The sequence below is a fragment of the Anarhichas minor genome, unplaced genomic scaffold (assembly GCF_050575085.1).
Source record: "Anarhichas minor isolate MPS153535 unplaced genomic scaffold, ASM5057508v1 ptg000003l, whole genome shotgun sequence".
Taxonomy (NCBI): Eukaryota; Metazoa; Chordata; class Actinopteri; order Perciformes; family Anarhichadidae; genus Anarhichas; species Anarhichas minor.
Genome location: NW_027466449.1, coordinates 6,401,765 through 6,425,544, shown reverse-complemented (window position 1 = coordinate 6,425,544; position 23,780 = coordinate 6,401,765). Strand labels below are relative to the sequence as shown.

At 42.4% G+C, this 23,780-nt stretch overlaps 2 protein-coding genes across 2 annotated transcripts; both read right to left on the bottom strand.

Annotated features, from left to right (window-relative positions):
• Positions 1-315: 315 nt before the first annotated feature.
• kcnc4 (potassium voltage-gated channel, Shaw-related subfamily, member 4) lies at positions 316-18,785 on the bottom strand. Its single transcript, XM_076095225.1, has 4 exons — positions 18,080-18,785; positions 6,655-7,591; positions 5,627-5,803; positions 316-2,321 (listed from the first exon to the last, which is right to left on the bottom strand). Exons 1-4 carry the CDS (start codon positions 18,686-18,688, stop codon positions 2,254-2,256), a joined length of 1,791 nt encoding a protein of 596 aa, XP_075951340.1. The 5' UTR covers positions 18,689-18,785; the 3' UTR covers positions 316-2,253.
• Positions 18,786-21,262: 2,477 nt separating this feature from the next.
• On the bottom strand, positions 21,263-23,173 carry hspa1b (heat shock protein family A (Hsp70) member 1B). The gene has a single exon (XM_076090945.1). The coding sequence runs from the start codon at positions 23,171-23,173 to the stop codon at positions 21,263-21,265; it is 1,911 nt and encodes a 636-aa protein (XP_075947060.1).
• Between the last annotated feature and the right edge of the window lie 607 nt (positions 23,174-23,780).

Here is a 23,780-nt window from a genome sequence, read left to right as displayed (position 1 = left end):
GGGGAGACGGAAGCAGCCGAGCAGTAATTAGTGTTGCCTGTCATCCCAAATCTCCATGGTGACAGGTTCTGTATGCCATCTACACCTTTGGTACATAATCATGGAGGCGCAGGAGAGCAGGAGGCTGTGACTGCTGTTACACCAGACAAGCCACCAGGCCACCAGACTACACCACTATAAACAGCCGTACAGTAGGTGACACAGCAGCAGCAGAGAGATACACACCCCCACACTGTGCAGGTAATGGGGGACAAAAGTCAGATTCCATAACGCAAGCTGTGAATGAAAATACAAATGTACAGAAACGACAAGATCTTATCTTCAACACCAGGGGGGTTGGGGGTGGATTTTATTTCTATTTCTGCATAGAAAACACATGCCTACATGATACAACATCACACGCACACACATCTGTCAGTTGGACTTCCATCACACCTATACAATCCATAATGGGGAGATATGAAACGGAGTGTGCTTCTCAATCACATTCGAGTTTACAACAGGGAAAACAGGAAATGAGGCGAAACAGGTTAATTATCGAAATAATAATGCTTCCTTATTGGCCAACGTCTATTTCATGGTGCATAAACGTGACATATAAAGAAGAGAAAAGAGTTGAAGGAATGATCCAGAATATTCGACATGTGCTACATACGTACAACTGTGCTTATACATAATTACAGACCTCTGAGTCATAGAAACGGAGCTGAAGATGAGCTCTAATGAAGATGAAATGAACTTTCCCTTTGTTTGTTAAACATAAGGCCACTATGGTAGACCATGAGGAGTATATTATAAGTCACAAGTGAAAGAAACCACACTCCTGCTGCTTCTTCCTCTGCTGAAACATGTAACAGGGTTTCTACAGATCCGACACAACCAGAAGTGTTAAGGTACAAATTACATTACTGCACACATTTAAGCTCCATTACTCAACATGAGCCACACATGGAACAGATGGCATTGCACTGTATATATTTTATTTTTATACTAATGATAGTGCTAAAAATCTACCATGTAATCTAATAGAATCTACATTTGGTCCTGACTCAACCAGCAGTGATGCCTTCATTGTATACAGCTAATGTAACAGACAAACAGTGCTGCTCAATTGATTGTTTTTCTTTTGTTAAACTCTTATTGTACAAGGATTTACAAACAATGTGTTGCCTGAGCAGCATTCATACCACTCTGGGGACAAGCTGTGTCCCTTTGGTCAGTGTTAAACAGTAGTGGCACGACAGAAGGCAGAGACCGGATGACCAACGGAGAATTCTGGTTCTGTTTGGTTGAGGATCGAACAATGATTTCAAATTCTCATCTATTCCTAGTTCACAGTAACAGTTTTGCTGCACAAACACATATTCCCAAGTGTTTGGGTGTTCTTACTAGACAGTTAACATTTATAGACGAAAGACATTAATCCGGTGCCGATTAAGTTTTATGTTTTTTATGACACTTCTGTACATACTGTACTCCTAGAAAAGGTGAAAAATAAAGAAAATCACGCTAACAAATCTCATTAGCAAATGAGACTCACTCTAGATTAAAACCCATGAAAAGTCTTCCTCTACAACATTGACTATTCATGACTAAATAAGCAATAGTCAAAGTTGACCAATAATATTAACTTAAGTTTATAATATTTATGAAAAGTTTCCGACTGAAAACTCTATTAATCTGCTTCATCAGCACTGTGCGGGTGAGATTTGGTCAGATTTGATTGACAGTGACCAAACAACCCGCCAACTGTCATCCAATTCAAATGTTGCTAAATCCTGATTGGTGCACTGACATACATGACATCATATTTTTCCAATTGGGCCCCGCCCACTTCAAGACTTCAGAAGTCTATGATGTTAAATAACCAAAACTATTCAAACGATGGCAGAAACTTGTGTGTTCATGTAGGACCCAACAAGAAGCTAATTCAGACTTTGAGACACATTGACGAAATGATAAACATATTAAATGGTAGCCACCACATTGTATCATAGTAGATCATGCAACACATGCAAAATGCTCTGTAACATGCAAATGAGTGTACATCTGGTAAATCTCCGATGCAACTGGTTTTCTACTTACAGGGTTTTTGGATGTATGACAGAGACAAAAAAAATGAAATTAAAAGAAATCGTGTCTTGAATAAAGAGAATCCATTCCGCAGTTCATCCATTGACAAAAGAGGAGCTCAGCGCAGCATGTACTCCACCGAGAGCTCACGCTCTTTCTCCTTTTCGTAGCCAATCAGCATCAGGTCAACGTGGTGACCTCCGGCTGAGCGTAGTTTCCAGTGGCAGCGAGGATGTCTTTACAGGTCTCTGTTAAGAAACACAATGAAACACGCTGAATTAAGATTTGAGCATGAAAGACCTAGAAACGGGACCTGGAGCATCATTTTGTCCTAGTGTAATGAAATATCTCTGCTGAACAAAAGCTGACCCTGTTCATGCTGGTAACCTGTCACTGTGAACTAATATTCTCATTATTAGTCAATCCTTTGTTTTTTGAAAACCCAAATCAATGCGCTTTATCTATAAAATGTCATAAAATAGTGAAAAATGTCCACAACATGTTTCCTGAAGAGGACATCTTCAAAAAGCCAATTGTATCTGACCAACAGTTCAAAACCCAAAGAAATTAAATTTACAATTATGAAAAGTCCTAAAATTTGAAAAGCAGAAACCTATAAATGTTTTACATTTCTGCTTGATAAATGACTTATCAATTGCTGTTTAAAGTTTCCTGTTTAAGGAGTATTACTTTACCTTCACTCCACAGACAGAGAAATCCTACAGATCTGAACTTCAGAGGCCAGCAGGAGGCTTTTGCTAGGACCACCCATGTTGTTAATGGAAACTTACGAGGAGCAATCATCCAGTCACTCGGGAATATGGAGGCCCATCAGAGCTCAGGAGCCTTTTCTCTGCTTGTCTGAATATCCGCCTGCTGCTTCCTTTTAGCAGCACTTGAACGGTTTGCCACACCATTACGCACTCATCATAAGGAGATGAGCTGGTGGTTTTCACGTCGCTGAGGCAATGCACTCCCCAACAGGACAGTATTTGCACGTATAAATTGTGACGGTGATTGCCGCAACAATGCCGCATGATTCCCTGTGACGGCCGTAATCTCTTCAAATTCACCAGCATTTTGTTCCCTCTATAAGACGGGAGACCATTTCCTGTCACTGATAACCATCTGAGCATCTTCAGATCTGCTGCATCCATCTGTCCTTCTCTCTGCTTCCTGCCATACTGCTCTGGTGAAATATGATCCATACCTTGTATCCTGTAACCCTGGAATTAAGCTAACACCATCCCTTATGGGCATCGCTCTGAAGACCAGAGCCACTGTGTTATAATCCATCTCCATCCGACCAGCTCAAAATGGCTGCAATCACAAAAGGCAGCTTTTTGCATGTTGGACAGAAACAAGGAGTTTTTGATTTTGAACTCTGACGCAACAGTTTTAACACTGTTGAACGTCTACTTGAGCCCTTTTTGCAGGTAATGTGCACTAAAATGTGTTGTGTGTGTGCGATATTCCCCTGTAATAGACCGGGATGTCATTATCCACATACTCACCAGACACAGGGCTCAGGATTGAATTACCCCCTCCCCTCTCTCTCTCAAAGATTAGTTTTAAGGTGTTCTGGCTTTGCATAGCTTCCAATCGTTTTTGTCTATCAGAAGAATGCTCGCTTGGCAATTTCATGAGCTGACCAGATACTTCAGGGTAATATTAGAGAAGTCAGCGTGAAAGCAGGCTGGTGATGATTTGTGTTTCTCTGTGTTTGTGTCTTTCCCATCATAACTCTAAACCTAAAGATTTTATATTGACTAATGATTTCCTCCCCTGAGCATCATAACATGTCGACGGACATCCCTTCTTCTCATTTATCAGAAATCTGATATAACAGGTGTTTTTTTTTTTTTTCACGGTCATGTGACAACATACCATTAACCGACACCAATCTACAACACTCAACACATTCAGTGACTGACGAGGCTTTCAACACACATGTTCAAATACTATTTCCTTGTAATGGGTTGTCAAAAAAGGGGGAGGAGTATATTGTCTCATAGGAGCCAAGCAAGTAAGTGCCCCATTTATGTGTTGTTTTTTCCTCCACAGTGATGTGCTAATGACCTTTGGTAGAAAAATACATCTCGGTAAAGAGCATTTTTGCAGGAAAACATCTTCAGTGTCGTTGTGCTAATTGCGGACGAAAAGTCAGGATGTTGACTGGGTGGGATGTGTGCTCAGGATGTCAGGAATGAATCTATGACTGCCAAATATAGAGCCTCTTCTCACAAGGGGCTTTTGGGTACTTTGGGAAGCTCAGATGTGAGATCCGGCAGCCATTCAAGCAGAGAGAGACGGCAGGCTGACAGTGGATGTCAATTCATGTCAATTCACTTAAGGGAGCTTCACCTTTTTTTTTGTACACATGTTACCGGTTTCAGACACCTCCTCTAATAGTCAAAATTAAAGAATATTGGTGTTATATAAGTAATCACCGAGAGTCGGAGGTCAAAGGTGTATAAATGCAATCTGAATGTCTACAAGATGACTGATTTGATTTAATCCAACTTGCATTACAAATGCTTGTACATGAACCTGAAAGCATATGCTTGAGTATATCGGGCTTTTCTTAAATTTAGACACAGGTGGTTTGGTACCAAAGTGTAAAAACTACAAATATGTAATTTTTGCACTTCGATATTTGTAATAATAAATAAAACAAGATATAACATGTTAAAAGGTGCACCATTTGAAATTCAGACCACATCTATTGCCTCCACACGGCTCTCAATGTGGCAAAGGCTGAACCCGTAGCACACAGCTAACGGTGCTACCAGCTCTAACAGCGCTAACTAGCAAAAGTGCTGACAGAGCTAACAGTGTTTACCTGAAGGGGAGTCAGAAGGTGGGTGCTACGCTTCCACCGTCTGTTGGGACGTCATTATCAGCTGTAACAGCCGTATGAGAGCGGTGCGGAGCGGTGGCCGTGAGCTAACCAGTGCGGCACGCTCACATGCACAAAAAGCTCGCGCAGCCGGCTTGGTTATGTCAATAAAGCAAGCAGAAGCTCGAATTACAACACACACACAGATGGAGAGCGACTTCATTCTCTGCTACGGTAGATATCACTCCACTTTATCTTCACATAGCAAATGGTTATTTGCTGCTAGATTAATGCTTTGAATATTGCATAACAACTTTTAATTAGTGAATTTTAGAGGAGCTGGTAGGCATATTTATATTTATACCTTTGGACAGAGCCAGGTTATCAGTTTGGAGAACAGACGTGAGAATGGTATCAATCTTCTCATATAACTTAAACAAAAAAAGCAGATTTCCCAAAAGGTTAATATCTCCCTTTAAGTACCTGTAACCTGTCAGGAACTTTACTAACTGACTAACTAACAGGATGTTCTTGAATTCCCAGAGAGCACCAGTGGAGGAAACACAACTCACCTCATGACATACCAATCGAACCAAATTTGAATTTTTTCAGAGAAGTAAATTGAAACCACAGTACAGATAAAAAGCACAATGTGCAACCGTACAAACGGTAAATGTGTATATCCAGGTGTGCACTGATATGCATCTAATTTACCAGTATGGACGTTGGGGTCTCCAGGGGTTAGGAGGAAGCAGGTGGCCTCCTTCTTAGTCTTGTCTCGCCCTCGAGAGCACCGCAGGGACCACTTTTCAGTGGGCGACAGCGGCTGGGTCAGGCTGCAGCCTTCCTCCTCTGAAAGGGCCACATTTGCATCACCGTTCTGTTTGGAGTCTGACAGGAAGACAAAAACGCGCAGAGACGTAAATGCCAAAGCTTTTAGTGAGACTGCCCCGAGTGCCCAGACAAAGGCACAGGTATATTGCATAAAATCTGTATTTTTCTGTGATTCAATTCAATTTGTCGGAGATGTTATGAGGAGTAATTTCATCGTGGTGTCTTACCGTCTATATGACTAAGCACATTACATCTGTCAGACAAACTGTCAGGCTGCTATGTTATAATTAGCTCAAGACCTCTCAAATGTTTATCATCACAAACAAAATAATCTTCGAAATGAAAAACCTGATGAATAAATTCAATAAACAGAACATCAGCTTAAAAGGGTCACTTCATCCAAATTACAAAGAAAATATTTTTAAATTTACCTCTAGTGGTATTTAGTCATGCAGATACTTTTTGGTTTTATTTACCCCAATTTTTTGCCTTAATACCATTCAGGTGAATGCTAATTTGTTTGTGTTGTTAACAACACAGAAATATAAATAATAAATAGTAAATCAAAAACATGTCCAACATTTCTCTCCAGCAACAATGCCCCCCCCCCCCCCCCCCCCCCCCCAATCCTCTGGATAATCCAAAGAAAACACGGATAACAATTTGAAAAGAGAATATTTTCATGGTAAAAAGTATCTAATGTTCAGTGAGGTCTATGGATTATTCTGAGTAACTTGGACGTTGACAGACATTACTGTTTAAATTAAAAGGTCATCTTTCAATGATGTGAGCACCACAAATATTTGTGTTGGCAAATCTTTTCATCAGAAAAGATGACACAAAAGACAAGCGAGAAAATGTTTTTTTTTTGGGTGGATGAACCCTTTAGCATTGCATTGCAAGCTGACCTGAGCGGTTCCTGCTGACGCTCTCCTCAGCAGCCAGCGGATACGTGTCGCTCTGAGTGCTGTCTCTGTGAGAGTTTGTTTCCGACTTCCCAAACGAGGCCGAGTCAGTCGGAGCGTCTGGGTTTGGCTTGTGCTTCTTCTTCTTCTTTGGCAGCTTCTGTTTGGCCATAGCCAGCGAGTAGTACATCCCAAAGTTATTGACGATGACGGGGACCGGCATGGCGATGGTCAACACCCCGGCCAGCGCGCACAGCGCCCCCACCATCATGCCTAGCCACGTCTGTGGGAACATGTCTCCATAGCCCAGCGTCGTCATCGTGACCACCGCCCACCAGAAACTGATGGGGATGTTCTTGAAGTGTGTGTGTTTGAAGTCTGTGGGGTCGTTGGGGTTGGCTCCGATGCGCTCAGCGTAGTATATCATGGTGGCGAAGATGAGCACACCCAGTGCCAAGAAGATGATGAGAAGGAGGAACTCATTGACACTGGCCCTCAGCGTGTGGCCCAGCACGCGGAGGCCTACGAAGTGCCGTGTCAGCTTGAAGATCCGGAGGATCCGAACAAACCGCACCACACGGAGGAAGCCCAGCACGTTGTTGGCAGCTTTGGACGACAGACCCTTCAGACCCATCTCAAGGTAGAATGGCAGAATGGCCACAAAGTCAATGATGTTGAGCGTGTTCTTGATGAAGACCAACTTGCGTGGGCAGCAGATGATACGCACCAGGAACTCAAATGTGAACCAGACCACACAGATGCCCTCCACAACGGTGAGGATGGGCTTGGTAACCATCTCCAGCCTCTCCACTTTCCGTGTGACGTTGCCCACCACCACCAGCTCCGTATGGTTCTGCAGTTCATTGAAGGCTTCATGGGTCTCCATGCAGAAGGTGGTGATGGACACCAGGATGAAGAAGAGAGAGGCAAACGCCACTCCCTATAAGAGACAAATAAAACAAATAATTAATACAATTTCATGCCTTCCAACTAATTAATAGGCATGGATTTTTCTATCCTTGTGGAGTTATATTATAAGACTTATTTTTGTCAAACTTTACAGTATCACTGACAAAAAAGACATTGATGTGAAAGCAGCCTGTTTTGAGGGATTATTTTCTGGCAGAGGCAGTGAGTTTGAGATGATTGACAGTAAGCGAAGACTAAACACTGATATTAACACTTAAGTCAAGAACAGAAACATTATGATAAGACACAAGCGTTGACAATATCAAAGTGAGGATTCATGTTAATTGTGATGAATCATTCACTGTGAAGTTAGTTTTTCACTTAAAAGAACGACTGAAAAATAGCTTCATATGAAGTTTAGAAATTGAGCCCTGATATCTCGAACTATCCTCAATGTAATAAAATACAAATATACCATATTCAAATTATACAGAGGTGGAGGGCTACCCAGACTACTATGGAAAACCTTTACCCACCAGTATTCCCCAGATGGGAAAGAAAAACCTTAATCTGCCTAACATGTGTAGCTAAATGCTAATGTCAGCACGCTAGCATACTGATGTTTAGCAGTGTTTACAATGTTCACCATTTCAGCTTGTTAGCCTGCTAACATTTCCTAGTCAGCACGACACAGTAAGCACAGCTGAGCATGACAGGACTGTCATTAGTTTGGAAGGTATTTGCAAACCAAAGTGTTGGACGAATAAAAACATTGACATAATGATGGCGCTCAATGAGAAATCAGGTGGCCATCAAAGTTACTACAATTCATACTGAGGAGGAAATTAATCTCTGAAACAAAGTCCATGGCAACCAATGAAATAGTTCAGTCTGGACCAATGAGCTGGTCGACTGACAATGATGTCGTCCATACACTGGCAAAAAACTGAATAAATGAAGAGTTCACAATGAACGCAAAGATACAAAAATGCACTGCAAATGTTTGTTTCCAAGAAACCAAAACAAATGAGTGTCATTGATAATTAAGATGATAAAAGGCAACCATAATACTGTCATTTTATAGCAACTATGCTGCCCAACTACCCCACCCCCTTCCAAAAAATAAAACCTCAAACATAATCAACTTTCTTCCTGCTCCACTGCCACTACGCCTCCTCATGACATCCTATTACCTGCCAGGATTGAAATCATTCTTGTGATTGTCCGCTGCCACTCTAGTTCTGAGATTAGTGAGAGAATATCTTTTTTTCTTTTTTAAAGGACTTGGGAGCCAAGACAATTTTCTTGTGACAAAACGGACCAATTTCAAACCAATTACTGCCATGAACACAGAGCCTGAATCATGCTGAGGCGCTCACATGGTGCCAATGCTGACTTACCGTGTGAATTTTGATTCACATATATCACACATAAAATAGCCTTGAGGTTTGATTTTGTTCCGAAAAAGGAGGGTTTTGGTTCATCTGGTAACAGCTCGTGTCGTCTCGAACCACAAGTGGAGGAAAAGGAAGTGAAGGGATGAGCAGAGTCTGCCGACACAGAACGGCTTGGGAAAAGATACTCTGGACAATCGGCCGAGTCGTGAAAGAGTCACCTGTCCTGTTGACAGGTTTATCAGACACATTTCACCGAGTGAAACACTGCTATCAGTGTTCCCTCTGACAATTACACGATAAAAACACAAATGATCTCTCTTAAAAGTACAAATCCAAACAAAATAGCGAGCGAGTCAAACTGCTTTTGGAACTGATGGAAAGTAAATTGAACAATGCGGCTGCATGGCATCCTCCCGATCCGGAACAATGGCCATGCCTGTCTGTGTTTGTGTTCATATTGTGTGCTAACTCATACCTGATCTCTCTTCATTGTTTACTAAAGCCTTGACAAATTGCAATGCCTCTCCAACCTTTCTAATGTTTCAGCTGGATAAATATGTACCTGTACCTTGCATGCACTCAGCTACCTTCTACCTCCAGGGGCCTCTTGTATATCAACCTGCTTTATAGTGTTTGGGTCTGCGATTAGAATAAACAAATAAAGCATGTGATGTCCAATGGAGATACTAACTCACTGTGGAACAAATAAAATCAATACGAATGGGACAGCTTATGGAGTTAAAAAAATAGCAGCCCATGTTAAAAACAGCAATACCGCACACAGTATGGTACACGTCTGATCGTATCTCTATTGTCACACAGCTCTGATCCTCTTAAGATGATGAGGACTGAGCTGCAAGACAAGAGGGAAGGCTGTGAAGCCCCGACTCTGAAGAGTTCACCCGGTCGCATAGATACAGGTTCCCCTGAGCATCACCAGGCCAGCCAGTCACAGGGAATATCACAACAAGCAAACAGAAACACACGGCTGGATTAGTTACTTATTCAGTACTTATTCGTCGCTGAAGTTGAGGATTATAACCATGTAGAGGGATTTTGCTACTCTTCTCAACCAGTTTAAAACCAGTAAACAAAGTGTTTTTCTCCTCTGTTAGTATCATTCAATCAACATTAGTTAGTGGTGGAAGAAATACACAAGATACTTAAATAATACTGCAATGTAGAATACTCCATTACAAGTGAAAGTTTCCTCCTGGGCTTTGGTGGTGTAAAAGTATAAAGTAGCATATTTTTTATTTTGCAGATTTTCTATCACTTAAGAGTGCACAATTCCCTCAATGCACTGCGGCCCTCGTCAATGCTAGCTCTGTTGGGGACAGTGCAGGCAGACAGGTGCCCCCTCTGCAGCCACTTCTTTTCCCCTGCCAGCAACAAGCTACACCAAGCAACATGTGGGACCGTCATGATGTCCTCTAAGCTCCAGCTCCCACCCACCAAACATCCAGTGGGTTGAAGCCTGGACACGTTCACACTTGCAAACACAGAAGGGTTGTGTTTGTTGGAAAAACAAAAGCCTCAATAAATGTGTCCATTGTGTTGTTTCTAAAAACTGTCCAGCTGTTTCATCAATCTCTGTATTTGTCTCAACAAGTGACAATTGTTTTTAATGGCTTTAAATAAAACATCTTGCAGCCAAACACATTTCCACACTTTTCTGGCTTTGACAAAATCACATCACACAAACAAATGCTCCTTCGGTATGACAATAAATCAGCAGCCACCTAAATAAAAAGTGAGTCCAGTTGCTTGTGATGAGCCCAACAGGCCTCAACAGTGTTCAGTTTATTCAAATGCCAGACGGTTTATCCAAGAACTAAACAGAGCTGGATATTTGCAGCCAGGGGCACTTCTGCAGGGAAGGGGCTGGAGGTCCTGGCACACACAAGGACAATTTGCTCTGCTCATAAAAGGCTGATTAACAAGGAAGTCTTCACAATAACACCCCACAGCTTGACCTCACACCTGTGTTTGTGTAGGTGGGCGCCACATCTTTTTCTGAAAGTATTTTGGGATTTGTAGTGAAGCATCTCAACTTTTACTCACTAATAATTTGAATGCTGGACTGTCTCTCGTAATGTTTACACTACAGGCTTTCTACTTCTTAAACCTGCAGTTTAAAACCTGAGTGTACGTAGTGCCAATCACTGGTGGCAAGAAGACATTGAGCCAAAGTATCAGGTGTCGGTGTGCAAAGAGAGCCGACGTTCCCCCCGAGGGGACAGCCGCCCGGTCCCAGATGGGAAGACCAGAGCGGGAGGGAGGGACGCAGGACAGGCAGCAGGCTGTGCGTCAGGGTGCAGCAGCTGGGGAGTCCCATCACGGCCATCACCTCCAGCTGTTCAGCATCACGCTGTTACTAACACTCACACGCTATACGCAAGAACCACAACAACGAGCCTTGTGAGCAGTCAGCAGCTGCAAAGCCCGTGAGAGCAGCCTCTTCTGATGTTTTCTTAGAATTCATGTCACACTGATTCAGGATCAGTCCACCTGAAGGTGGAGGACAATAAATGTGCACTACTGTCAGCTGGGCTTCTCCAGGATATCTGTGGAGAAGTTATTTATTGTCACACGTTTATATTTTCATGAAACCAGAAGCGGTAGGGATGATCTAAACTGTGATATAAAACAAGAAACAATATTGGAGGAGGTAGAACTCAATTCTAAGTTTTGACTCATTTCAGGGGGAGGGTAGAGAGATGGGGTAACTCCAGGCCAACGGGTACAAGAAGTTGATGCTGAGAATCCTTACAACCAGGACGGACACCACATCACCGGGGGGGGGAAACCAGAAACATGCCATTGAGTCTCTTTTGTGTGGCTTTAATAGAACGTAATATTATACTAACACCTTAAGACCTCTGCTGGTACGCTCTCAACACAGGACTCCCCCTGAGAGGAAGACCAGAGTCGTGTTTGACATCACATCAAGGAAACAGAGAGGACCCTGGACAAGAGACGACATCAGCTGTCTGTGAACCCAAAACCACAGACTGAATACAGGGCAAAGGTCATCGACCAGGAGTCAGTGGACGACTGGAGAAAGATCCACATCCAACATCGGAGACCATCATGGACAGAGGTTACGACCATCTGTGAGGATGCAACTTTAATTCCATACTTTAGACAACAACTGAACCATCTCCATAACAACTGAGCATACGCTTGATGAAGACTCATGTGAGATTTACTGTAATAAAGTTCTGGGAGAAAAAGCCAGAAAATACCAGTATTTCAACCAGTAAAAATACTGACTTCTCTCTTATTTGTCATGTCGCTCCTTCTCAAACGTACAATAATATAAAACACCGTCTACAATCCTTCTGAGGTTTGAAGCTGATAAAACAATATTTAATCTGGCCAATCTTCTACAAACTGTTGAATAAGCTGTTTTTAACTGAAGGACACACTCTTTGGTTTGGTTGATGTAAGATTACATTTTCAGTCATACGTATCTATTTTCAGCAACCAGATTAGAATTGATCAGAATAAACAGTCAGCATAATCTCACAGGATTACATCCCTCCTTCAGTGTGTTAAGGGTCTCTGTCCATCGAGGCTGCGCTGCTTTGATGTGTTAAAAATCAAATCCGGTGTTCCAATTACAGAGCAGCAGAGAAAGGTGTCAGTGCTGTGAAAGTCGAGCCCAGAAGGCTCTTTATTATGTATCAACTGGGTGTCACACAGAGATGAAATGGGACGTGTGAGGATGGGGTTCATATTCAGCAAGAAACACAAATGAGGTTTTACCGAGGATTTGATGACAGAGAAGTGAATACATTGATGTGATTCCATGAAGACAAAAGGTGAGAAGGCAATATTAATTTTGTATTACGGTTAGACTTTCCACCCAATATTAATATCTAACTGTACAATCGTCGCTAATTCAACATTATTTAAATCTGTATATCTGCAACTAATCTATACATAATTAAAGTTTATTAATTTGGGAGCACTTCTTTTGCCGCTCAACAGCTCTCAACAGACTCTTATTACAACACACACAGAAGGACAGCGACTTCCTTCTCAGCTCAGGTAGACTTCACTTCACTATATCTTTACATCGCAAATTCTTGTTTGCTGCTATATTAATGCTCTGAACATTGTATATTGCAACTTTAAACGAGGACAAACGTCTTTTAAACATTTAATTTGACAATAAAAAATGAAAAAACTAAATTCATGCCAAGCTATCTTATCCAGTTACTGAATCTGAATGTAGACGTCATTCAATAAGAAATGTAAGTGTAAAATCTGAACACATAAAAAACACAACTGCATTTTCTATTGCCAAATTGATTGGTAATTGGAAATGTAGACTCCAGATAATATGCATCAGACCTCAACAAACACACATCAGTTAATCCCTTGGTCTCACAACAAAGACAAATTGATTTGTCTCTCTGTGTGGGATAGAATACGTTGCTCCTTTCTGTGGGAAAGGCAGTTTTAATTGCTCAACAACTTGCAGCCCATTACCACAGCGGTGATTAATTACAGGCAGCTGTGGAATTTTGTTAATATTGCATATGGGAAGATTTAACTGAGTTATCTGGTCCGAGTTTAATGTTAATGTCAAGTCTAATTGTCACATGCAACTACTCTGAGATTAAAAAGCCTGGTACACTTCCAGTGGCATGGAGCGCTCCAGGTGTTTAAACTGAAATAACATGTTTATTTCTATACTATTACAATAGTAGTGTTTTGGCTCTATCCTCCAGTAATTTGGTTTTAAGTAAAATAAATGACTACAAGCTTAATGTTGACTTTCAGCTTTAAAGGTATTTGAGTGTTCACATCTATATTTGGTGAACGGTGTAGAAATTGTATCCATTTTAATACTTTCACCCCTAAAATCTATCCTGATCCTAAATATGCAGACAGGGAAGATAAAAGTCTGCTGACGTCTTTGATTAAACGATTTGCAACCAAATATTATGTGAACTTAATGTTAAGGTTATTTAAACTTTCTGTCCCCTAAAATTGAAGGACTGTGTCGCGTTTACAACCAGGCTCGTGGCTCTGTGGCACTAAATGCAAACGTGAGTGTGCCAACATGCTGATGTGAAGCAGGTGTAATGTTTACTTGTCATTGCCACCCTCTTAGTTTGCCGTGTTGGCACGTGTTGGCAATTCATTGTTGAGACATTTGTAATGGCAAAATATATTTTAACCATGTGCTTCTAATCAAATGTATGTTAAAGTGTCTGCTAAGCGAAAACAGGAAAATGCAGAGGCAAGTAGAAAACACTGCCTGCCCTTCCTGGGAACTGTCGAAACCTAGAAACTACCTGGTTCCTGTTTTTCAACTTCTGTTTCTTAGAAGTTCAAGAAAACTAAGCCAAGCACAAAGGTCCGTTTTGGGGCACCTACACAGGCCAGTTGAACCCAGTTTTGCTTACCGTGCATACAGAACTTCTGCTTTGTGTATGACTCATCTTGGGTGTTACTTTTTCTGTATGTCCATAAAATGACATGTCCAGCGATCACTGGCAGAAGCGTTTTTTTCGCAGTACACTGAGATACGTGTCTGCTGAACCGCTCTCTTACTTGCAAGTAATAAAAGACGAAAACTTTGATTCTCTCAAGACTCTGTTTATTGACATAGATTGAAAACCTTGACTCTTCTCCAGATGAATCATAGAAATCTTCCATAACACATTTCACTCGAAACCGCAAATGTCAACCTCTTGGTGACAAGAGAGGAAAAGTCGTGGGATCACCATGATGATGGTGATCATGGTGCCGAGCACGTCCAACGAGGACTACAATTCGTACACAGTTCATCTGATGTGAAAGTAAACACCCTCAAAATTAAAGCCTAGAGTCAGCACTTTAAATCTTACGGCCATTACTGCTCTAGTACATGCTGTATATGGTCCTCTCATGTCTTTTGATTTTTTTGAGTAGTGCCATCATCAGAACAGTCTTTATGTGCAGACTTTCCCAGAGATGCACCTCCAGTCATGGTTGATAGTGAGGAGGATGCGGCTGAAATGATTAACTCCGGCTGTCAAGCGTCACATTACCTGAGCTGAGCTCAGAGGCGCTTTGAAAAGAAAAAGGCAATAAAGGTAACGTGAGTCCCTCAAAATGCACTCCTCTCAGAATGCACACAGAGCCAACATACCTGCATGGATCAGCTGGAGAGGAAATAGACAATGACCATCATGAGCGGGTCAATATGGATCTGCCCTCGCTCCTTCTTGTTACATAGTTCCAGATTCACATCCACAGTGAGAACCCTGATTGATTCATTTACAAATATTCAGTTGGTGAGAGACAGCCGTGATGAAGTGGCAGGCAGAACGCGGTCATCTATGCAGATGGCAGCTGTGACTCAGAGATGTCGGCTGTTCTACAGTGACAGCCTGCAAATGCCACCTGGACGGGAAACTAAAATAAACACGATTTGTATTGTGACTGGCATGTAATAAGAACTTTTGCAACACTGCGGGAGCCTCTGAATAGACCATTCAACTCCACAAACAGGCAAACAGAAATTAGAGTGAGCATCAGCCTCTCTCTCTCTCTGGACTAAAAGCATTTTTCTTTTTTGACCGATGAAAGCTCCTGGCCCTTTGCCTGACAACTCCTGCTAGTGACACTCGATACTTGCCTTCGTGTTTACTTCATTAAGCGCTCTGCTGCTTTTGTTGCTAAGCCATTAGGCAGAGCACACTTTCAAACGCTTAGAAATGGCTGTTATTCCTTGTGGAAGAAATCAGAGCAAAATGATTTTAATTTACAACATACAAACATTTATCGATAAGCTATCAACTATCGATGAGTGTACGTCTTAAAATCATAAATACATGTCAAACACTTAAGGTGTGACATGACCACAAGCTTTGAATAAAATAGCATTCTGAAATCAGCAAAACGACACTAAAAATAGGGCAGTGGGGTTTCTCTCAACATTGTACATTCGATTGTTGTGATAAATGGATGATTATATATTCTTCTGTTTAATATAAAGCATGATTTACTGTACATGGACATTCACTCCTGCAGCCTTACACTCGTGTTTAGAGAAGCTTTGAAAGCAACCCTTGAACAGGATGTGTGGGAACACTTCAGCAGCACATGAAACAGCATTTTCTCTATTTTCAGCATTCGGGTACAATTTCACAACATATATTTAAGTAAAAACTAAAAAAAACTGCTATTCATCACATGAGTGCAAGCAACATTTAGTTGTCGGGAGAGAGTGCTGGCCACGTGCCACATTTTTAAAATAAATAATTATCAACTGGGAGCTGAATAAATACATTCGTCATGGCTTCTAGCGCACTACATTCACTTGAATGTTCTGTTTGGGGTCCTGGAGGTCCATAGCCCCTTTTAACAGCTCAAAAAACAGCCTTTACATTGTTTTATCAGCCTGATATGTCATGTTGGTTCATCGTTTTTGTTGATCATTAACATCTTTTTGAACAGATTACATGTTTCAGAAGGCATGGACCAAGAACATGGTCAAATCTATTGGATGTTCATATGCTCCTTTTCTGTAACTCGTGTTGTTAGTACTTTATAAACACGGCATTACTCCTCTTAATAGTACATTTATTTGGAATCTATTGTTGTTGTTGTTGTTTTATAGGAGGTCCAATAGGGAGTTAGACCTCTCTGGGGTTTACCTGACCCCAAACATAAGTGACTACATAGGATGAAACGCTGTCGATTTCTTTCTGTGAATGAGTTTTTTTCAAAGAGTAGAAAAAATATGAACAGTTTAAGGAAAGCAAATTGGTTGATTTCGCAATTATTATTACTATTACACATACAGCAGTGTGTTCTGTGGGACACCAACAATGAGGAAGTAAAGCCAACATTTACAGCACACCTGAAAAATCCACCCATTAAAGTATGTGATTGTAGTCGACACAGAACATCTCGTTCCAAAATTCTGGGCGTAACATGCTGCTTTACCAGTCTCCATCGTGGGAAGGATTTCCACAATGTTTTGGAAGCAGTATACAGGGACTTGCTCCCATTCAACAACAGGTGCATCACTGAGGTGCATCACTGATTCTGGGTAATACAGCCTGACTCCAGGTCGATCCAAAGGTGTTGGATGGGGTTGAGTTCAGCAGGACAGTTCTTACACAACCAATGGGTTAAACACTTTTTATAATTTATGACTTCCCTTGTTCCAAACGAAAGGTACACAAAAGTATGTGGACAGGACTGTATGACTTTTTTGCCATAGAGTGCTTTTTCCTTTCTAATATATTAAGAATACATCTTAATATATTAGAAAGGAACAAAATTAAAATAGTTTGGTCATTATAGTATCATTTTGCATTTGGTTCCCTTTGTTTTTGTTTCATCACTTTTCCCTCGTCAGTAATGCACTCAATCATTTGTGTTTTTAATATCTGCTTTTGAACCAACTCAAACGAATTAGAACAAATGCTGCAATATGTTTGGTGTTTGTATGATTTTCTGTTGGACTGTTTAAAACGTGAGCAAGTCAAAACATCCGAACAGATGTTTGAGATTCAATCCCTAGTTGATGCTTTGGCGAAGCTACGTCTGTTCCTGTGGGAACAGTCAATGAAACAGATGTGATGATATGAATATGGCCAGAAAACAAAAGTGTCCGAAAACAAAAACGTTGCCCTACAAAGAACCACATCGAGCCTCAACTCCTACCGCCGAAAACGTCCCAGACTTTTTTCTAACTCCATAAAACCCAGGTTTACTTGGAATTAAAAGTCACAGTCACATGGTTATTGGCCTTGCCAGGTTCAAATAATGCAGCTATTAATAGGTTTTCTATACTCACTCGATCAAGTTGAGTTATTAGGTTGAAGGATATAACTAAATGCCCAGTAACATCCAGGCCACTGAGTAGTAAAGGGAAACAAGTGCAGACAAAGTGCTGGTCGATGGTAAAAACTTTGACGAGAAAAGTGTAAATACAAACGCAGATAGTTCATATAGCGCACTTTAAAAGACTTATAGGGACACCTGTTGATTAGGACAACACGTGCGTCCATTTTCCCTAAATGGAAAAATCACTTACCGGTTTCATGATCTCACACCGACATGTGCCCATCAAAGCGCTCAGAGGATAAAACACCTGGTGGACTCACCCTGGCTGCTCTGGACGAGTACGGGTCTTCAAACAAAGCCCAGACCTTCGGCTGCCAAACTTCGCAGCAGCTCCTCGACCTGTCGGGACAGTCCTCGATGCCGAACCGCCTCGGCATCTCTCGGTCATCCTCGGCCTCTGGGTCCGGCGGTTCAAACGTCTCCAGGGCCTCCTCTGCGTCCCGGTGCTGCCGGTAGGTCATCCAGCAGCACGGCTCCACGTCGGTCTCGTCAATCCCCCAGTAAGCCAGCTCCTCCTCGAAGAGCGGACCGCAGACGTCGGCCGGGCAGTGCAACTTGCCGGTTCGGTAGTAGTTCAGCACGTAGGCGAAGATGCCCGGGTGTCTGTCGAAGAAGAGCTCGGCGCTCGGGGCCGCAGCGTCCGAGTCGGAGCTGACCTGCGGGTCCGGGTCTGCCAGCCACGCCAGCCGTGTCCCCGGCAAGGTCCTGAGGGTGCTCTTGTAGGTTTCATGTCGAGTTCCGCCCACGTTGATGATAATTTTGTCCGAGTCTTCCCCTCTGCACATCTCCTCCTTGAGACATGTTTTAGACGGAGGTTTGTTGCCCGCCTTGCGCCCCCGGTAAGTCGAAACACACACCGAGCTGATCATTGAGAAGCAGGGACCTCCTGGCTGCTCGCCCCTCCGTTAAAAGCGTGTTGTCCCCTCGTACAAAAATAAATCAGAAAATGAACGCAAAGTGCGTCCTCATTTCACACCCCAGTCCTTAAACTGACTGACCTGTGCGTCTCATTTAGCATATCCAAACATCAACAGCCTAATAATCCAAACAGCGGCCGAGACGCACAACGAAAACCACCTGTTACAAAACTCCGTCTGGTGGCGAAATCAAACGCGGGTGGCCAGGATCACTGGATGTGTTTTTCAATGTTTTTGTCGAATAGATTACACAATGTGATTTCAATTAATACTTCCACATGTTAAACTTATTTCCCGCTCGTGGAAAACAAGATTGTGGCAACAGAATAATTGGCCAATTACGCACCGTAGGCTTCAGTACGTGCCTATCGGATGCACCACGTAGTCTGAAGTAATGTGTCACTCCTCACCTTTTCTTAAGACAGATCATATCCAAATTCTGCAACGCCAAAATCCATAACTATCCCTGACAACTTTTCTCTTCTCCACACAAGATGCTGAAGCCTGACAATGATCCAGCCGCGCATTTAATCACGCGCTGAGATATTCCACCAGTTCTCACACCAGGCTCGAGTGCCAGATGTGAGGTTGTTCTCCAGCTGGGGATCTGTTGCTTTTCTTCACAAGTAGCCGACCCTCCCTTAGCGACACAGCCCGGTTGGATGGATGGTGCGTTCAACAACAGGCTCGCCAGTTTAACTCTTCGGATGCTGGCGACGGTTGGCGCATCATTGAACCACTCCCTCTAATCAGACCGAGAGGATGGGCTGATGAAATGTGGGTGTGTGTGCGTGTGTGTGTGTGTGTGTGTGTGTGTGTGTGTGTGTGTGAGAGAGAGAGAGAGAGAGAGAGAGAGAGAGAGATACAAGATCAACCCTCAATTAACCTCTTTTTGTAGACTGTAATATTTTACATACTCCGGTCTACATATCTTAAATTTGTATGATTGATATGCTATAGAAGACTAATGGCAAAAAGTACAAACTGTGCACCATATGGGAATTGTTGTGTACTGGAGTTTTGTACTTTTGTACAGGTGTTATAGTGATGTGTCCGCTCCAGCATGTGAAAAAGGGGCTTATTGTTAGTTACTTGCACCACCTGACTGAATAAGGATCTAGTGGGCTGCCACTATATAGAGTCAGTAGGCCTATGCCGTCCTGAACATATGCTGATGTTTCACTGCATGACAGCTACACAGACTATCCTCTTAAATTACGCCATTTCATCACTCTTTATATTAGGATTAATGTCAGCCTAGAGTTTCAGCTGCTGTTCAACTGAAAGATACAAGTGTGATTTCACTGCTATTTCCAGGAGTAGCTAAAGATTATTATAGTTATTGTTGTTGTTATTATTGAGCAGCTACAAAGTGTGATCCAACAGGTATAGCTTTGAGGCCTCCAGTGTGTTAAGAAAACTCATGTTGTCGCTGACACCAGTCAACACTGCCACCTAGTGGATCCTTCAGTGAACAACACAAGCAGCGAGACCGACTGAACCGTTCAGGAGTGAAGACTTCCAAGTCTATTTACAGGTGTTTGGGAGTAACTCAGGCTATAAGCTTACTACTTATATGAAGACAATTGTATAAAGTATTTTGTGGCTGCAGAGGGAGCTGTGTGAAGTCTGACAAATTGTTGGAATTGAAGACTACAAGTTTGAAAATAAAAAAATGATGTGACCTGACCTCTGTGGGCCGCACCTCATCTCTTCTTGAGGCTAGCAGCTTGGAGCTACATTAGCTGCGACTAGCATTACACACCCGAATCAACTGTCGGCAGTCGAGTTGCATTGTGGGTAATGTAGACGTATGTATGTATTTAATAAATTGTGCATCGTGAGTCCGACATTTTTATAATAGCAATGCAATGCTGGGTCGGTGGGTCGCTCTCTTGCTATTTCTAATGGTATTGTGTGTCTTGTGTAATACACACATTTGTAAACTGTAAATCATATTCCAACACAAGAAAAGGGAAGATCAAAGGAATGGGTAGAAATGAAAGTACGGGGAAAGTTCCATTCAAGCATCTTCTTCAAAAGCATTCCCTTAATCAAAACCTGTTGTAAATTATTTATAAAGGCTGGTGCAAAATATCTGAACGCAAACTTTCCAAGCTCAGAATATATTATTGCAACCAGTAACCAAAACCAGTCTGCAGAGTGAGTTTTAAAAGTACCAGATCTCCTTGAAAGAAGTGAAGATATATAAAATGGTAGTCTAATTAGTAGAACCTCAAAAATGGAACAATGTGCTTACTTTTTGAATAGAGAAAAGGCCAGCCCATATGAAGTTTAAAACACTTATGGTTTCAGGTTGGAGTAAGCCTTTATAGGTCAACATGTGCAAAAAACATCTGTAAATTGTGCTTTACAAGCACAAATTAAAGACAGTTAAATCATTTTAAGTATTTTTATTATGACAATTCAAGAAAATAAAGGGTGACATCACATCTTTTTTTGCGACCAAACAACAGTGATACAGCGACAGTATTTCTGTAAACAAAATGTTGATATCTTTAGGCTTTAGTCCACTTTCTCATTAGTGGGGCCCTTGGAGCTGCCTCCTGCCTGGCTTCCTGAGTGTGCTGCTCCCTGGTACAACTTGGTCACGACCGGCTTGCACACCTTCTCTAGTTCCTTCTGCTGATGCTCATACTCGTCTTTCTCTGCCAGCTGGTTGTTCTCCAGCCAGTAGATCGCCTGGTTGCACTTGTCAACGACCATCTTTTTATCCTCCTCGCTAATTTTTCCCTTCATGCTCTCATCCTCGACACTGCTCTTCATGTGGTAGGCGTACGACTCAAGTGAGTTCTTTGCTGCAATCTTCTCCCTCTGCACATCGTCCTCAGCCTTGTACTTTTCGGAGTCCTGTACCATCCGCTCTATCTCCTCTTTGCTGAGGCGCCCCTTGTCATTGGTGATCGTGATTTTGTTTACTTTGCCGGTGCTTTTGTCAACGGCGGACACATTCAGAATGCCGTTGGCATCGATGTCGAATGTGACCTCCACCTGTGGTACTCCTCGGGGAGCAGGAGGGATACCTGTGAGCTCAAACTTGCCCAAGAGGTTGTTGTCCTTGGTCATGGCTCTCTCACCCTCAAACACCTGAATCAGCACACCTGGCTGATTTTCCGAATATGTGGAGAAGATCTGGGTCTGCTTGGAGGGGATGGTGGTGTTTCGTTTGATTAGAGGCGTCATAACTCCACCCGCGGTCTCAATGCCCAGAGACAGGGGAGCCACGTCCAGCAGCAGCAGATCTTTGACATTCTCTGAGGTGTCACCCATTAGGATAGCAGCCTGGACGGCTGCGCCGTACGCCACGGCTTCATCTGGGTTGATGCTCTTGTTCAGTTCTCTGCCATTAAAGAAGTCCTGCAAGAGCTTCTGGATTTTGGGAATTCTTGTGGAGCCACCAACCAGGACGATTTCATGGATCTTTGATTTGTCCAACTTGGCATCTTGCAGGGCCTTCTCAACTGGCTCCAGTGTTCCCCTGAAGAGCTCCGAGTTGAGCTCCTCAAAGCGTGCTCTGGTGATGGAGGTGTAGAAGTCGATGCCCTCAAACAGAGAGTCGATCTCAATGCTGGCCTGAGTGCTTGAGGACAGGGTCCTCTTCGCTCTCTCACAAGAAGTACGCAGTCTCCTCACTGCTCTCTTATTGTGGCTGATGTCCTTCTTATGTTTTCTGTTGAATTCCTCTACAAAGTGGTTGACCATCCGGTTGTCAAAGTCCTCCCCGCCAAGGTGTGTGTCTCCCGCGGTGGCTTTCACCTCAAAGATGCCGTCGTCAATGGTCAGGATGGACACGTCGAAGGTGCCTCCACCGAGATCAAAGATGAGCACATTGCGCTCTCCTCGTTTACCTTTATCCAGGCCGTAGGCGATGGCTGCTGCTGTGGGCTCGTTGATGATCCTGAGAACATTCAGTCCTGAGATCACCCCGGCGTCTTTGGTGGCTTGCCTCTGAGAGTCATTGAAATAAGCTGGAACTGTGATGACTGCATTTGACACGCTCTGTCCCAGGTAGGCGTCAGCGATCTCCTTCATTTTAACCAGGACCATGGAGGAGATTTCCTCTGGGTAGAAGGCCTTGGTCTCCCCTTTGTACTCTACCTGGACTTTGGGCTTTCCGTTATCGCTGATCACCTTGAAAGGCCAGAGTTTCATGTCAGACTGGACGACGGCGTCGTTAAACTTTCTCCCGATGAGCCGTTTGGCGTCAAAGATTGTGTTGGTGGGGTTCATGGCGACCTGGTTCTTGGCAGCATCTCCAATGAGCCTCTCGGTGTCTGTAAAGGCCACATAGCTGGGGGTGGTCCTGTTGCCCTGGTCGTTGGCGATGATCTCCACTTTGCCATGCTGGAAAACCCCGACACAAGAATAGGTGGTGCCCAGATCGATGCCAATAGATACTCCTTTAGCTGAAGACATTTTGCTTGTTGCTTTAGATAAATCCTAGATAAATGAGAAAACATTACATTTTTCATTTTGTAGTGCTACACATGAAAGCACTGATTACTGCAACCGAATATTAGTCAGTCAGTGATCTAATAATCAGAGACAAAAGTTTAATTTGCAGTTAAAATTAAGGAAACATTCTCATTATCATATGATAAATTGCTCTACTATGAAAACATAAATATAACATAAATGTATAAAATATATTAAAATATTAACTTATTAAATTAGTTATTAAAATGTAAAATTCTCATATTACCCTTTTCCATTTGATTGAATATATAACATTAGATTTTTTTTACATTTCCCAAATCACACACTTGAAGTAATTCTAACACCTTTATTATAACTACATAATCAAATTCAACTGTTTCTCTAATGTACTGTAACATTAACTTCTACCACCATTAATAAAGACATACAATAAAGCAGAATTGATGCATTAGTATTGGTGAGTTTGAGTGTTATTTTTAAAGGAACAGGTGGATTAAAATAATGGACACCATCACAGATATGTGATAACAGCAAGCCTGCACTGATGTTTCCATTCAAATTAATTTAACCAAACTGGGAAAATCAA

Bases quoted from the DNA above. Each gene is read 5' to 3' on its own strand.
- kcnc4 (XM_076095225.1), bottom strand. From the start codon at position 18,688: ATGATCAGCTCGGTGTGTGTTTCGACTTACCGGGGGCGCAAGGCGGGC. The intron at 7,592-18,079 runs GTGAGTCCACCA...TGTCTCTTATAG, and splicing joins ACTCGTCCAGAGCAGCCAGG to GGAGTGGCGTTTGCCTCTCT. The intron at 2,322-5,626 runs GTAAATTAGATG...GTTTCTTAACAG, and splicing joins AGACCCCAACGTCCATACTG to AGACCTGTAAAGACATCCTC.
- hspa1b (XM_076090945.1), bottom strand. From the start codon at position 23,173: ATGTCTTCAGCTAAAGGAGTATCTATTGGCATCGATCTGGGCACCACC.